This window comes from Pan paniscus, chromosome 2 (assembly GCF_029289425.2).
Source record: "Pan paniscus chromosome 2, NHGRI_mPanPan1-v2.0_pri, whole genome shotgun sequence".
Taxonomy (NCBI): Eukaryota; Metazoa; Chordata; class Mammalia; order Primates; family Hominidae; genus Pan; species Pan paniscus.
This window is the reverse complement of record NC_085926.1, coordinates 58,541,114-58,554,879: the sequence shown is the minus strand read 5'-3', so window position 1 is coordinate 58,554,879 and position 13,766 is coordinate 58,541,114. Positions and strand designations below refer to the sequence as shown.

General features: G+C 49.3%; 1 protein-coding gene across 3 annotated transcripts in view; it reads left to right on the top strand.

Moving 5' to 3' along the window:
• Window positions 1-13,766, top strand: part of FAM107A (family with sequence similarity 107 member A) — a 63,376-nt gene that overhangs the window by 37,025 nt on the left and 12,585 nt on the right. For 2 of the 3 annotated variants that reach the window (XM_008964019.5, XM_024928058.4), the window contains exon 1: window positions 13,011-13,169. Coding sequence is in view for 1 of the 3 variants with exons in the window: in XM_003811618.7 (XP_003811666.3) it covers window positions 1,231-1,294 (64 nt within the window). In the remaining 2 variants the exon portion in view is untranslated. Of the gene's footprint in view, window positions 1-1,230; window positions 1,295-13,010; window positions 13,170-13,766 lie in introns of those variants that run through there. The other variant, XM_003811618.7, reaches the window with a different exon arrangement.

The window sequence follows — 13,766 nt, the reverse complement described above, 5'->3', positions numbered from 1 at the left end:
GTATCTTTATAGCAGTGTGAAAACTGACTAATACAGAGAACAAATTACTGTTGGTATCCAGGCATTCAGTGGTACTCAGGCTAGGGTGGTGGCATGGAGGCCTGGGAGAAGTGGATGGACTCCAGAAATTCATTGGAAGGTGGACTCACCAGGCTTGGAAGATCAGACAACTGTGGGGTTGCAGGAAGACAGGGCAAGGAAGACTCCCAGCCTCCTGGTCTGAGCAACAGGGTCAGAGTAGAGCCATGTGCTGAGATCTGGGAGACAGGGGAGGCACATGTTGGAGGCTTGGGGTGTCAAGAGTTCTGTTTGGGCCATGGTGAGTTTCAGGTGCCTATTAGACTTTCAAGTGGAGATGTCAGGTAGCTGATTGGACAAGGTCAAAGCTCAGAAGCACAGTCAAGATTGAAAATATATAATGTATTAGGGGAATGTTGGCTTAGAGTTCTCTTTAAAGCTCTGAGAGTGTAAAGAGAGAAGAGAAGATGTCCAAGAACTGGCCCTAAGGACCAAGCCCTGAAGCCTTCTGACTTGGCCCTTGAAGAATGAGGACTTTGCCAGGAAGGTAAGAAGAAGACAGTCCAGGCCAAAGGAACAGCATGGGCGTGAGCTCAACCTAAAAGAATATGGGCCTCAGGACTCTAAGAAACTGTGCAAGTCATCCAAAACAAAGAAAGTCTGAGAAACTGTCACAGCCAAGGCAGCCAGAGGGGACATGATGACTGAATGTGACGTAGTATTCTGGAGGGATCCTGGAACAGAAAAGGGACATTAGGTAAAAACTCAGGAAATCTGAATAAAGTATGCACTTTAGTTAGTAATAATGCATCAATATGGTCTATTAATTGTACCAAATGCACCATACAACTCACATGTACAGCTGCATACATGTAAGGTGTTAATAACAGGGAAATTGGGTGTGGAGTATAAGAGAACTCTCTGTACTATCTTGTTAACTTTTCCCTAAATCTAAAACTGTTTTTAAAAATAATAAAGTTTATTTTTTAAAAAAGAGCATGAGTCTCATAAATACGCATGTGGGCACACACACATACACACACACACACATCCATTCCAAAGACTATGGTAATTTCTTTCTCTGGAGAGGACTTTGACCCTGACCAGTCCCTTCAGTGGCCAAAAGACTCAGATACATTGTGAATATATCACCCCTCCCTCTGCCAAAGAACCAAGGGTCCTCACCTCCACCTACTTTCTTTCTGTTTACAGAAAACATACTCTCCTCAGGCCAGATTTCATAGTGAAAATGAGAAGCAGAGACGAAATGGCTCAGGTAAGTCAGACCCACTAGAATTCCTGGGTGCGGCCAGAGTCCATCCCTTCAGCATACTCCACAAAAGTACATCCCATGGCCAAAATTTCCCTGAGTCCCACTTTGCTCCACAGCTGGTTTGGTTTCTCCCTTGCAGCATAAGTTCTGGCACCATCTGGGTTCAAATTCTGGCTCCACTACCAACTCATTATGTGATCTCGAGCAAGTCACTTGAGCCGTATTTCCTCAACTGTAAAAGGGGCATAACCATCACTTGAGGCCGGGCATGGTGACTCATGCCTGTAATCCCAGCACTTTGAGAGGCTGAGGCAGGTGGATCACTGGAAGTCAGGAGTTTGAGACCAACATGGCAAAACCCCTTCTCTACTAAAAATACAAAATTAGCCAGTTGTGGTTGCGTGCACCTGTAATCCTAGCTACTCGGGAGGCTGAGGCAGGAGAATTGCTTGAACCCAGGAGGTGGAGGTTGCAGTGAGCCATAAAAAAATAAAGAAAGAAAGAACCATAGCTTGATCAAAGAGCTATTGAGTGGATTAAATGAGGTGAACTGTAAATTGGATATAATTTCATCCTCTGAAGAAAGGATATAATACAGTGAATGCCAAATATCTGGCATCATGCCTGGCACTCCTGAAGGCTGGTTGTTGATGACAGACATGATCAGTCTGGCCAATCAATGAGGCCTCCAAAGATCAAGTGTCACCTTGGGCCCCTGATTGGCATCTGAGGTGTGGCAGATGGGCTTTCAGGACACTGGATGGTGTCTGGGGAGCAGAGAGGTACAGGACCCCTGAGTCAGAGCAGAAGCTGGATCTGGGCAGTGGCCATGGGCCAACCAAAGAGAGTTTGGCCAACAGTTGGCCTTGAAGGTACCAAGGCTGGTAACAGGCCGCAAAGGGAGGTGGTACTGTGTGGCTGAGACCACAACAGTCAGCTCAAGATTCCCTGGCTCTTTCAGACACAGCCTTGAACAGAGGCCATCCAGTACCCTGGACAGCTCCAGGAATCTCTAGATTTCAGGGGCTTAAGTTTTGTGGGCTGAGAACTGGATTGGGTCTTGGTTGTGCAAGCCACCTCACCTGCCTAAGTCTCAACGACCTCACCTGTAAACTGGAGGGAATACCCACCCTTCAGGGCTGTTGTGACGAGTGAATGAGATAGCAGACAGGCAGAAGAGCAGGTGGCCAAGGTCTGTAGTCGGACCACCTGCGTTCATGTATCCCAGCCCCACACTGTGTGACTTCAGAGAAGTTGCATCACCCCTCTGAGTCTCTGTTTTTTCTTATTTGCAATGTTAATAGACCCTGCTTCATAGGATTATGAAGATTAAATGAAACAGAACATGAAGCACACAATTAACATGAGTTTTTGTTTTAGAAGAAACTTAGCACCAGACACAGAATAGATCCTCAAAATTGCCAGCTTCTTGTATCTCCTGAAGCCCCCTGGTGAGCCTGGCACCTCCCACCTTTAGACCTGATTGGCCCACTCATCTCTGATTGTTACAGACACTCCACAAAGCCAGAGAAAGCAATCTGGTGGAGTTCCATAGGCCTCCACCCTCAACCTTCACACCCAGCAAAGACCCTGCCTCTCAGTGCCACCCACCCCACGATACTTGTGACATGTTTTAAAGTACCAGTGTATACTGTATAGTGTTTGTTCTGCACCAGCCTCTGTTCTGGGCTACACACACACACACACACACACACACTCTCTCTCTCTCTCTAAGCTGATTAACCTCACAACCATGTGAGGAAAGTACTCTGGTTATTCCGATTTTACAGATGAGGAAACTGAGTTTCTGCGAGGTTAGGTAACTAAATCGTGGGGTCACACAGCTTTTAATGGTGGTGGTGGGACCTGATCCCAGGTATGGCGCTTCAGAACCCCATGCTGGTAGCATCAACAAGGCCAGCGGCCAAAGAAAGCAGAAGAGTAGGTGGGAGACCGAGGCTGGAAGTCAGGACACTGTGTTCTCGCCTTGGCCCTGGAACCTCGGGGCTAGGAGTCCTCACTGCAGACGTTCACCCGCGCCCTGCCTGCTACCTGGGCGCGGACACCTGTCCTGGCCCCTGCCCCCCTCCTTCCCCCGGCGGCGTCTCCTCGCCCGCCCCTCCGGCCGCCGCCGTAACCTGACCCTCAGCGGGGTTTGGGCCTTGGGGCCGCGTCACCGTCGCGGAGGCGCTTCGGCACCGGACTACGCTCCTGCTGTGCGCTCCCGGGGCCAGCAGTGCTGGCTCTGCAGTAGGAGGCGCGGGGGCATGGCGCAGAGGATGGGCGAGTGGGCCCGGGGGCCCTCCGATGCTACCGGGCTCTACCGGGCTGTGCTACTCCGGTCGGGTAAGTGGGAGCAACGCCACCCTCGCCGCGGGAAGTGGGCGAGGAGGGCTCTGTGGTGCACGGCGCTCAGTCCCTGGCCAGTCCGCCGCTGGGCGCCTCTGCTTCGTTGCTCTGCTTCTTTCCTAACCTTCCGTCATTCTTTTTGCTTTTTTGTTTGTTTGTGACAGGGTCTCATTCTTTCTCCCCGACTGGAGTGCAGTGGCGCAATCATAGCTCACTGCAGCTTCCAACTCCTGGGCTCAAGCGATCCTCCCCATCCTCCCGCCTCAGCCTCCCGAGTAGCTGGGACCACAGGTGCGCACCACCACACCCGGCTAATTTTTTAAATTTTTTGTAGGGACGAGGTCTCCCTAGTGCTGTCCAGGCTGATCTCCAACTCCTGGGCTCAAACAATCCTCACGTCATTCTTTTTAATTACTTTTTTTTTTCTTCCTCCTTTCCGCCTTTCTTTCCTTCCTTTGTTCCTTCCCTCTTCCTGCATTCATCCTTTTGGGGATCTATGACATACATTGCTTTCTTCCTATGTGTGAGAACACGCTCACACAGTTTCTTGACCACAGAAGTCCTGTGAGGTTCCACCTCCTGGCTGATCTCTTAAACAGAGACTCATACAAGTGCCTGAAGGCGGCTGTAGGCGCAGGAAGTTTGGGCCAGGAGAGAGGAAAATGGGCACGACCCGAGTAGCAGGCAATGGGGCATAAAGAAACTGGAGCCCGGCAGCGCCGTTGAAGGAGGTCTGCTGTCCAGTGAGGCATGACACAAGGTGGGGAGGGGAAGGGAAGGCAGATCTAGGAGAGCAACCGCCTTTCTATATGTGTGCATGCAACTATTTGGAAGGAAACACTGGGTGGTTTCATTTCTTAAGGTTGGGGGTTGGATGATAGGTGCTTTTTCTCTTCCATCTTTTTGTTTGCTTGTTTGCAGTAAGCACGTGTTTCTTTTCTATTCAGGAAATAGGCCTTTTTATTTGGAAAAATGAAGTTAACCTAATATATGACCAGTGTCCAAATAATTCGGAGAATACAGGAATGTAGTGGGGGGAAAAAGAGAAAGCAAAGCCCCGGTAAGCATTTGGGGTATTTTCTTCCGGACTCTCCTTGGAGAGAGACGTTTGGAGGAGGTGAAACACTATCTCGTGCTGGGGTCCTGCACTGTGGAGGTCCGTGATTACAAAGCGTCAAGGGACTTGGGCTCACGGGCCAGCTACCCTCTGCCTTGGGCAAGGAGCTCGCCCCACCCGTACGCATGCCTGCCGACCGCTGGAGCCAAAAGCGCGAGGCAAACCAGCTGCCGCGTCTGCAGCGGCGGTGCCTGTCCCCGCGCCCCGCGCGGCCCGCTCTGGAACTGCTCGCCCTTCCGGCTTAAGCCCCGCCTGGGGGAGATCCCGCCACCCAGTTACCGGAACCACAGTTCTCCAAGTCCCAAAGCAAGAACTGGCCCAAACTTCAGGACTGGCGGCGCCTTCCTAAAGGAGGGTCTGAAATCTGGCTGAGGCGGGACAGGCAGAGAAGGAGTAGCTTTATCATCAGACGAATCTGATTTCCAATCCCAGCTCCGGCGATTTCCCTACAAAGCACGCCACCCTAAGTGTCCCCACCCAGTTCTCGATCGTCTCTCAAAGCTGCGGAGGGGGTCTCCCTAATCTGAAGGCCTTGTGTTCCCCCTCACCTCTTAGCTATCAACCCACGCAGAATAGCAAACACGTAGGAGTGTTTCCAGGGGCTGCATGCCTGCGGGTAAGGAGCCAGGAAGGGAGCGGGGCCTCGGAAAAGGGACGGAGGCTGCACTTAATATCCCTGGCTCCTTCCCTGCACCACTCTACAAGTGTTACCCATTGACGGTGTCCAGGTTCTTGGCGTCTTGAACAAAGAATTGGACAAAACGCACAAACAAAGCAAGGAAAGAATGAAGTAACAAAAGCAAAGATGTATTGAAAATGAAAGTACACTCCACAGGGCGGGAGGGGGGCCGAGCATGGGGCCTCAAGAGCCCCGTTACGGAATTTTCTGGGGTTTAAATACCCTCTAGAGGTTTCCATCGGTTACTTGGTGTACGTCCTATGTAGATGAAGGGGATGGAGTGAAGTTATATAGTCATTTACTGGGTGCATGCCCTATGTAAATGGAGAGGATATTTCCTGTCATAGCCGAAGTGTCTTCATTTGATTTCGTTCTGTTCTGGGAAGTCAGCGTGAAGCGGCCATATGTTCCCTGCCTCCAGACCCTATTCTCCTGCCTCACAAGGACACTGCCAATTGTTATCTCCATTTAAGAGATAAGGAGACCGAGGTTCAGAGAGCTTAAGCACCTTGCCCATGGTCCACTAAGGAACATTTTCTACCCCACAAAGAGGTAGAAAACACATTCAAACTGCGGTCCATCCATGCCAAAGTCTGCACACCTTCTGAGGATAGTCACAATAATGGCTGATGATTGTCAGTCACTCAACGGTCACCCCATCTCTGCTGTACATCTGCCATCTCATCAACTCCCTTCATTCATTTATTCATCCAGCTAATATTTATTGGCCTCTGTTTTCCAAGGTGCAGGGATGTATTTATAAATAAAACAGATCTGCCCCTCCTCTCAGGGAGCAGAGTAATGGAAACCCCTATTGGAAACATGAGGAAACCGAGGCTCAGATGGTAACATGACTTGTCTAAGGTCATACAACTCATGGAGAGTGAAGCTGAGATTCCAACCAGGACCGTGTGCCTCTGGACCCGCTCTCTGGCTGCTCCACACAGGGAGCAGCAGGAAGTGAGAATGGGAGTAAGGAGCCAATTTGTCCATGTGGTGAAGGGGTGGGCACTCCTTTCCTTGAGAAGCCCCCAAGGAGGACATTACAGATTCAGACCCAAAATAGAGGCTCTTTTCATTAACAGTAGCCTCAAGTCATGCAGCAGATAATATAACACTGGGTGACTCATGCCTTGAGGCCGGGAGTTCAAGACCAGCCTGGGCAAAATAGTGAGATCTCGTCTCTATAAAAATGTTTAAAAATTAGCCCAGCATGGTGGTGCATGCCTGTGGTCCTAGCTACTCAGGAGGCTGAGGTGGGAGGATCACTTGAGCCCAGAGAGTTGAGGCTGCCATGAGCTGTGTTTGCTCCACTGCCCTCCAGCCTGAGCAACAGAGCAAGACCCTGTCCCAAAAAAAAAAAGAAAGAAAAAGAAAAAGAAAAACGTTTATCCCAAGGTATTTCAAAATAATTTTTTTTTTTTGACAGAGTTTTGCTCTTGTTGCCCAGGGTGGAGTGCAATGGCGGGATCTCAGCTCACTGCAACCTCTGCCTCCCGAGTTCAAGCAACTCTCCTCCCTCAGCCTCCTGAGTAGCTGGAATTACAGGCTCCCGCCACCACGCCCGGCTAATTTTGTATTTTTAGTAGAGACAGGGTTTCACCATGTTGGTCAGGCTGGTCTCAAACTCCTGACCTGAGGTCATCCACCCGCCTCGGCCTCCCAAAGTTCTGGGATTACAGGCATGAGCCACCGCGCCCGGCTAAAATAATTTCTTAATATTAGAGTAAGACATGCTCACCATAGATATTTCGAGAAATTGAGACTAAAGAGGAGGAGGCCTAACACATAATCCCACTAACCACGGGTGGCCGCACATAACATTTGGAAATGCCTCCTTCCAAACCTTGCTATGCATAGTGTGTGTGTGTTTTACACTGTTGAGATTGTTCTGACTCTAGTCTTTAATTCCACTTTTTTCAGTTGGATGAAAATCTTGAATGCTCGGCCGGGCACAGTGGCTCACGCCTGTAATCCCAACGCTCTGCGAGGCCACGGCAGGTGGATCACTTGAGGTCAGGTGTTCGAGACCAGCCTGGCCAAAATAGTGAAAGCCCGTCTCTACCAAAAATACAAAAATTAGCTAGGTGTGATGGCAGGTGCCTGTAATGCCAGCTACTCAGGAGGCTGAGGTGGGAGAATCACTTGAACCCGGGAGGCAGAGGTCGCAGTGAGCCAAAATCGTGCCACTGCCCTCCAGCCTGGCAACAGAGCAAGACTCTGTCTCAAACAAACAAACAAACAAACTTGAATGCTCTTAAGTGAGTTATCAAAATAATAGTTGCCACTTACAGAGCCCTGACTCTGTGGCAGCCACGGTGTGAAGGGCTCTCCAGAACATATCTCCTTTGTTCCTCAAAAACACGTCTGCCCCATTTTAGGGAGGAGGAAACAGAGAGTTGAAGGTCACCCAGTTGTCCAGCAATGGAGTCAGGATTGTGGTCTGGGTTGGCACCAGAGTCCATGCTCTTAATCACAGGGCTAGAAGGGTCACCTCTGTGGAATAACTCCTGTTTGGCCATGCCTGGGAGGCAATACAGTCCAGTAGTTCAAGTCCACTTGAGGGGCGTTACCTGCATCCTACCTGGAGCTCAGGTCATGTTCCTGGAAGGGAGGAAAGCATCTCTCTGCACTATGGACAAAAAGGCACCTCCCCAGGTGCCTGCGGGCATCAGCAACTATACTTCTTCTCCGCAGCCAGAGGGGCAGACGCAGCCTCCACCCCTGCCTCTGCCAGGTAGGGCTGCCAGATAAAATACAGGGCACTCAGTTCCATCTGAATTTCAGAGAAACAACAAATCATATTTTAGTGTAAGCATGTTCCAGCTATGTCATGGACTATACTAAAAAGTTATTTGGTGCTCATTAGAAATTCAAATTTAACTTCGATGTGTGGCATTTTTATTTGGTACATCTAGCAACTATGCTGCCAGGAATCATGAAGTTTGCTCAGTTTGACAGTTGTGGTCTGCCCAGGTTCTCCTGCATGCGTGCGCACACACATACACACACAGAGAAACAGACACACACACGCACACACACACATGCTCCCTCTCACATCCTCTCACCATCCATAGATTCACTCACTGTGCTTCTTGTCTGATTACAAGGGAATTAAAATGTACTGGGGATGGGGGTACCCCAGGGTCCTTCTGCAGCTAAGAGACCAAATTAACCATGTCTAATTGCAGCTGGGTGGAGAGCCAGCTTTCAGAAACAAGACTCTAAGTTCTTCCCCACCCCCTCTCACTTTCCCATTTTCACGCTTGAAATCCCTCAACTGGGTAAATTCTTCCCGGTTCAAACTTGTTGTAAAGGCGACTCTCATTCCTTTTATAATCTCTCCACGGATCCCATGACAGGTTCTTTCTGCCAGCACAGCTTCTTCTCCCCCAACCCCCGAGTCCTTTCTGCAGAGCATGTTTGAGAGGCGGGGGGCACGGTTTAATCCTAGGGCTGTTTTGTGGGTGGCTGCTCAGAAACCCCATTGAGGCCTTGAAAAGCGGCCTTGGAGATTTAGACTGAATACAGGGCTGAGGAGGAAGTTTTAAGTTGCCATGGAAACTTCTTGTTTGATGTTTGTGGGCCCAGATAAGCTGTTCTAGGCGCCCATGGGCTTGGAGAAAGGGGGCAAAAATGAAACAAAAGCTGTTTGGGGAGGTTATTTTCTGCACACTGCAGCCCAGCCCACTATAGATGCAGGAAAATTCTCCGCCTCCCTGTCAGGACTGCCTCCCCTGGTCTTCCCTGTCCCCCTTCCTTTGGGTTCCTCTGGTTCCCAAGAAATCAGAGTTAAAAGGGGACGGGAGGGAAGACAGGAGGGGTGTGCCCAGCCCCTGGGCTTCCCCCTTCGATGCCGCAGCTCACCAGGGGGCCGAGCAAGTATGCAGATCCCCAGGCCCCTGGCTTCCCAGAGTCCTTCCTTTTGGAAGAATAGGAAGACCTCCAGGGAAAGCCACACAGAAGGAGGCAGGAGACAGCGGCTGTGGCTTGAATTATGCAATTACCTGGAGTAAACGCCTCAAAGGCTTGTTTGTTCAGAGGGCCTCTGTTTTCCCATATTCTGATGACATAACTGAGCCAGATGTGATTCCTAACTAACTACAGTTGTTTGGGAAATGTTGCTCTTTCTCACATTTTTAATTCTTAGAGTCTTTTTCTGATAACAAAAGTAATATATGCTTGGGCCTTTTTTTTTCTTTTAACACCGCAAACATCACAGAAATGCAGTGACAAAGGAGAAGGGCCTGTAATTTTACGCTGTAGAACAATGGTCCTCAAACTCTTTAATATAAATGAGCCCCCAGAGAGGTATGTTTAAAATCCAGATTCCATGGTGGCTTCATTCCTCTGATCCTAGCACTTTGGGAGGATGAAGCAGGAGGAACACTTGAGGCCAAGAGTTCAAGACCAGCCTGGGCAACACAGTGAGATCTCATTTCTAAAAAAAATTAAAAATTAGCCGGGCGTGGTGGCATGTGTCTGTAGTCTCAGCTACTTGGGAGACTGAGGTGGGAGGCTCGCTTGATCCCAGGAGGTCAAGGCTGCAGTGAGCCATTATGGCACCACTGCACTCAGCCTAGGTAACAGAGTAATGCTCTGTCTCAAAAAAAAAAAAAAAAAATCCAGATTCCTAGGTTCCTCCCTCAGAGGTTCTGAGGATCTAAGCAAGAGCATTTTTAGCACTCATTTCAAATGACATCTAGTAATAATATTTGAGATACACTGATCTAGAGTTGACCTCTGCTAACAGATTAGTGTATTTGCCTCCACACTGGTTCTTTATACATATACCAACTTTTTTATCTTGAAAAAAAAAAGAGATCCTATTACATATGATTTTTCATTGAATATGTAGAAGACATCTTTTTCAGGTCAATACATAGACATGTTTATTGGCTGCATCTCGTCTTGGGGTGTAGCATAGTCTCTTGCTGATGGAGTGTGGCCTGGGAAAGGGTGGTGGTTGGCCGCTGATCTCACGTACAGTTGCACCTGCACATGGACACACAGCAAGATGGTGCTGTAACAAGCTCAGCGCTGTCAAGGTTTTTGGTGTCTTCAGGTTAACAATAGTTATTGAGCCCCTCAGTACTGGGACAGGAAGATAGGTAGGTACCTGCCCTGGGGCTAGCAGTCTGATGGGTTTGAATACAAGTTGGACTGTGAGAAGAGTTTTTGTGGGAGAAGCACAGTGACTCCCAACTGCCCAGGGAAAATGACGCCCAACATCTGAGGACTACTGCTCAGTTCTCCTTGGCTGTCAGGTGCGTGTTCCTCTGGAGTGTACCAGGTGATGGGCTTCTGTCTTCTCCGGGGATGAGCAGGAGCTGTCAGAAGTTCCCCTGCTCCAGGATCCTTCTTACTCTCCAACTGTTAGAAGGCACTGGGATTGGTTCATCTGAGCCACCAAAGACCCTAAGAAATATTCAAAATACTTCTTTGCAGAGCAGGAGGATGTGTGCAAGGAACCAGGGTCAGCAAAGAGTGGTTTGACAAGAATCTAGCTGTCCTCTTCTACCAGGAGAGTTTGGGGAAGTTAAGGCAGAGCAGGGTGGGAGGCTGAGGGGGCTACCATTCATAGTGCCTCAAGAAATGCAGAATTGGGGAAGAAGAAAAAAAGGGACCACACATTGTTTCCAGAAAATTGTTTTATACCCAAGAATTTAGGACCCTCTTAGTTTAAGTGGCTCGAGAATGGTCAGCGTGGCCAAGACTCCCTGGACATGCCTGCCCTGTCCCTCCCACTCCACCCCTGTCTCCCACCTCCCTCACTCCCAAGATGGCACCCAGCCTGCCTTTACATCACACCAGGATCCACCCAGTCTGGGCCTTTCCACTGGCTCTTCCCACCCCACGAAGACTCTCCCATGTGTACAGACTTCACACAACTGACTCCTTGTGATTCTGCTACCCTAAAACACCACCCCCTCTCACCTCACCCAGCCTTGCGTTCATCACGGCATTCCTCACTGCCTGACGTCATCCTGAATGTCCCCTTCTTTACTGTGTGTCCCCCTTGAAGGTGGGTTCCCTGATAGCAGGGATATTACCTGTGTCATTCACATGGTACCCCCAGCACTTAGAACAGTGCCAGGAACACAGTAGGAATTAAATAAATGTTTGTTAAATGAACAAATAATATAGGCCAAAGAAGACACAAGGTTGCCTTGTTAAAGCCTCCATTCACCTGTGATGCATGTCCTAGGCCTCATCACCTTCTAGCCAACCAAGACTCCATGAGAAAGTAAAGTTGGGGTGGAGGCCTGGTCTAACTGGTAGACCCCAGCTTCCTCACTGGGGAACTAGGATGACACTAAACGATAGAAAACACTTCCAGCTTTTCAAGTGAAAGCTGATTCTGAAATTAGGAGAATGCCTCCATTATCTATAAGCATCCAGGCTGGCCTTAAGGATCTACAAACATTTTTTACTTTTCTTGGGTTTTTTTGTTTGTTTGTTTTTTGGGTTTTTTTGAGACAGTCTTGCTCTGTCACCCAGGCTGGAGTGCAGTGGCCCAATCTTGGCTCACTGCAAACTCTGCCTCCCAAGTTCAAGCGATTCTCCTGCCTCAGCCTCCCAGGTAGCTGGGATTACAGGTGTGTGCCACCACCCCTGGCTAATTTTTGTATTTTTAGTAGAGACAGGGTTTTACCATGTTGGCCAGGCTGGTCTCAAACTTCTGACCTCAAATGATCTGCCTACCTCGGCCTCCCAAAGTGCTGGGATTACAGGCATGAGCTACCATGCCTGGCCTACTTTTATATTTTACATTCACACGTTCATTCATTGAGCCACTACTTATGGAACACATATTCTGCCAGGCAAAATGCACCATGCTGGGTTCTGGCCTCAGATCACGTAGAGTCCAGGTCTCTCTTGGAGAAAAGTCCTATATGCTGAGCTTTGACTATGTGCTTCACTAATGTCATCTCATCCATGTCATCTCCCAACCACCCTGGTATGCTCCACATTTGACAAACACAGAAACCAAGACACAGAGACACTGAGTGGCTGCTGAAGGGGCTGGTGCTGGAGCCAGGGCCAACACATGAGCCTGCTGAGACCCAGACACGGTGCATCCCCTCTCCCACGCTCTTCCGTTGGCTCCTCTGTGAAGTTCCAATGACATTCAGGGTATCAGGAAAACGCTGTGTACGGAGTTTCTGACCCATTCGTGGATAATTAAGAACTGACCCAATGCTGAGCAGTTTCCCCTCCCTTTACACCCCACCCTTTTCCCTCCAGAGCCATTTTCTCCTGAAGAATCCACACCACTGCCTCAGGAAGCTTGGCTTCCCCTCCCATGGGGAAGTGCTGGAATCCACTCTTGCCTGACCCTCCCATAAGAAACAAGGGAAATTCCTTTACGTGAGCCGCCTTGCTCAGAACAAAGCTTGGCGTGTTTCTTATTCCTCATCAATCTGACAAAATGGGTATTTATTTGTGCCTCTCAAGCGTGTGGCTTGGACATGATGTTCCGCATCGTGGAAGTGGCCGTGCACCAAGTGAAATATCTGTTACTATAGTAACAGTTCCTTTTTATTGATACCAGAATAAACAGGAATGCAAAGGCTGTCTCACTTGTTGGCACATTTCAGCAGCCTCCGTTCCCAGGGGTTTAAGAACCGCCCTCTAGAGGCAGCCCTCCTTGCTAGTCTGGGACTTCCCGGTGGAGTGAGGAACCCAGCAACACGCTCCTGACTTCCCTTCCCAAGGACTCGACCTGAGAAGTAAGACCATCTCTGTTCTGTTTCACCTGCTGTTGAGCGCGGTGCTGTTCGGGAGGAGGTGGAAGGGAAGGAGGGCAGACCCGGTACACTGAAGTGGGCTGTCAGTGGACCTGAGTGCTTTGAGTTTAGGTACCTGGGCTATGTCCCAGCATCCGTAAAATGATACGGGAGATGCCTCCAGGCACCCTGGGTTTCGGAAAAGGGTAGGAGACAAAGAAGCGAGCCCCCTGGCATAGCCCTGCATTCTTGTTGATCTTTTTCTGCTGCATCCTCAGGTGAATCTGAATTAATGCATGATATAGCCTCACCTAAGTCAATTATCACACAGTATGGGGGTTTAATTCTCAGCACAACAGACAGAACACAGATTTCAGCTTCAGAGTTTGGCTCAGATTCAAGCTCTTTCCTTCACCGGCTGTGTGATTTGGGGAAATCAGATGACTTCCATGAACTTCAGTTTCCCTGACTGTAAAAAGAGGATAATGACAGTACCCACCTCTTCAGTCTGTCGTAAGAATTTCATATTTCATGAGATATGACTGCTAGGTGCTTAGCACAGTGCATGGCACATAGTGCACGCAGGTTAACGTGTGAAGG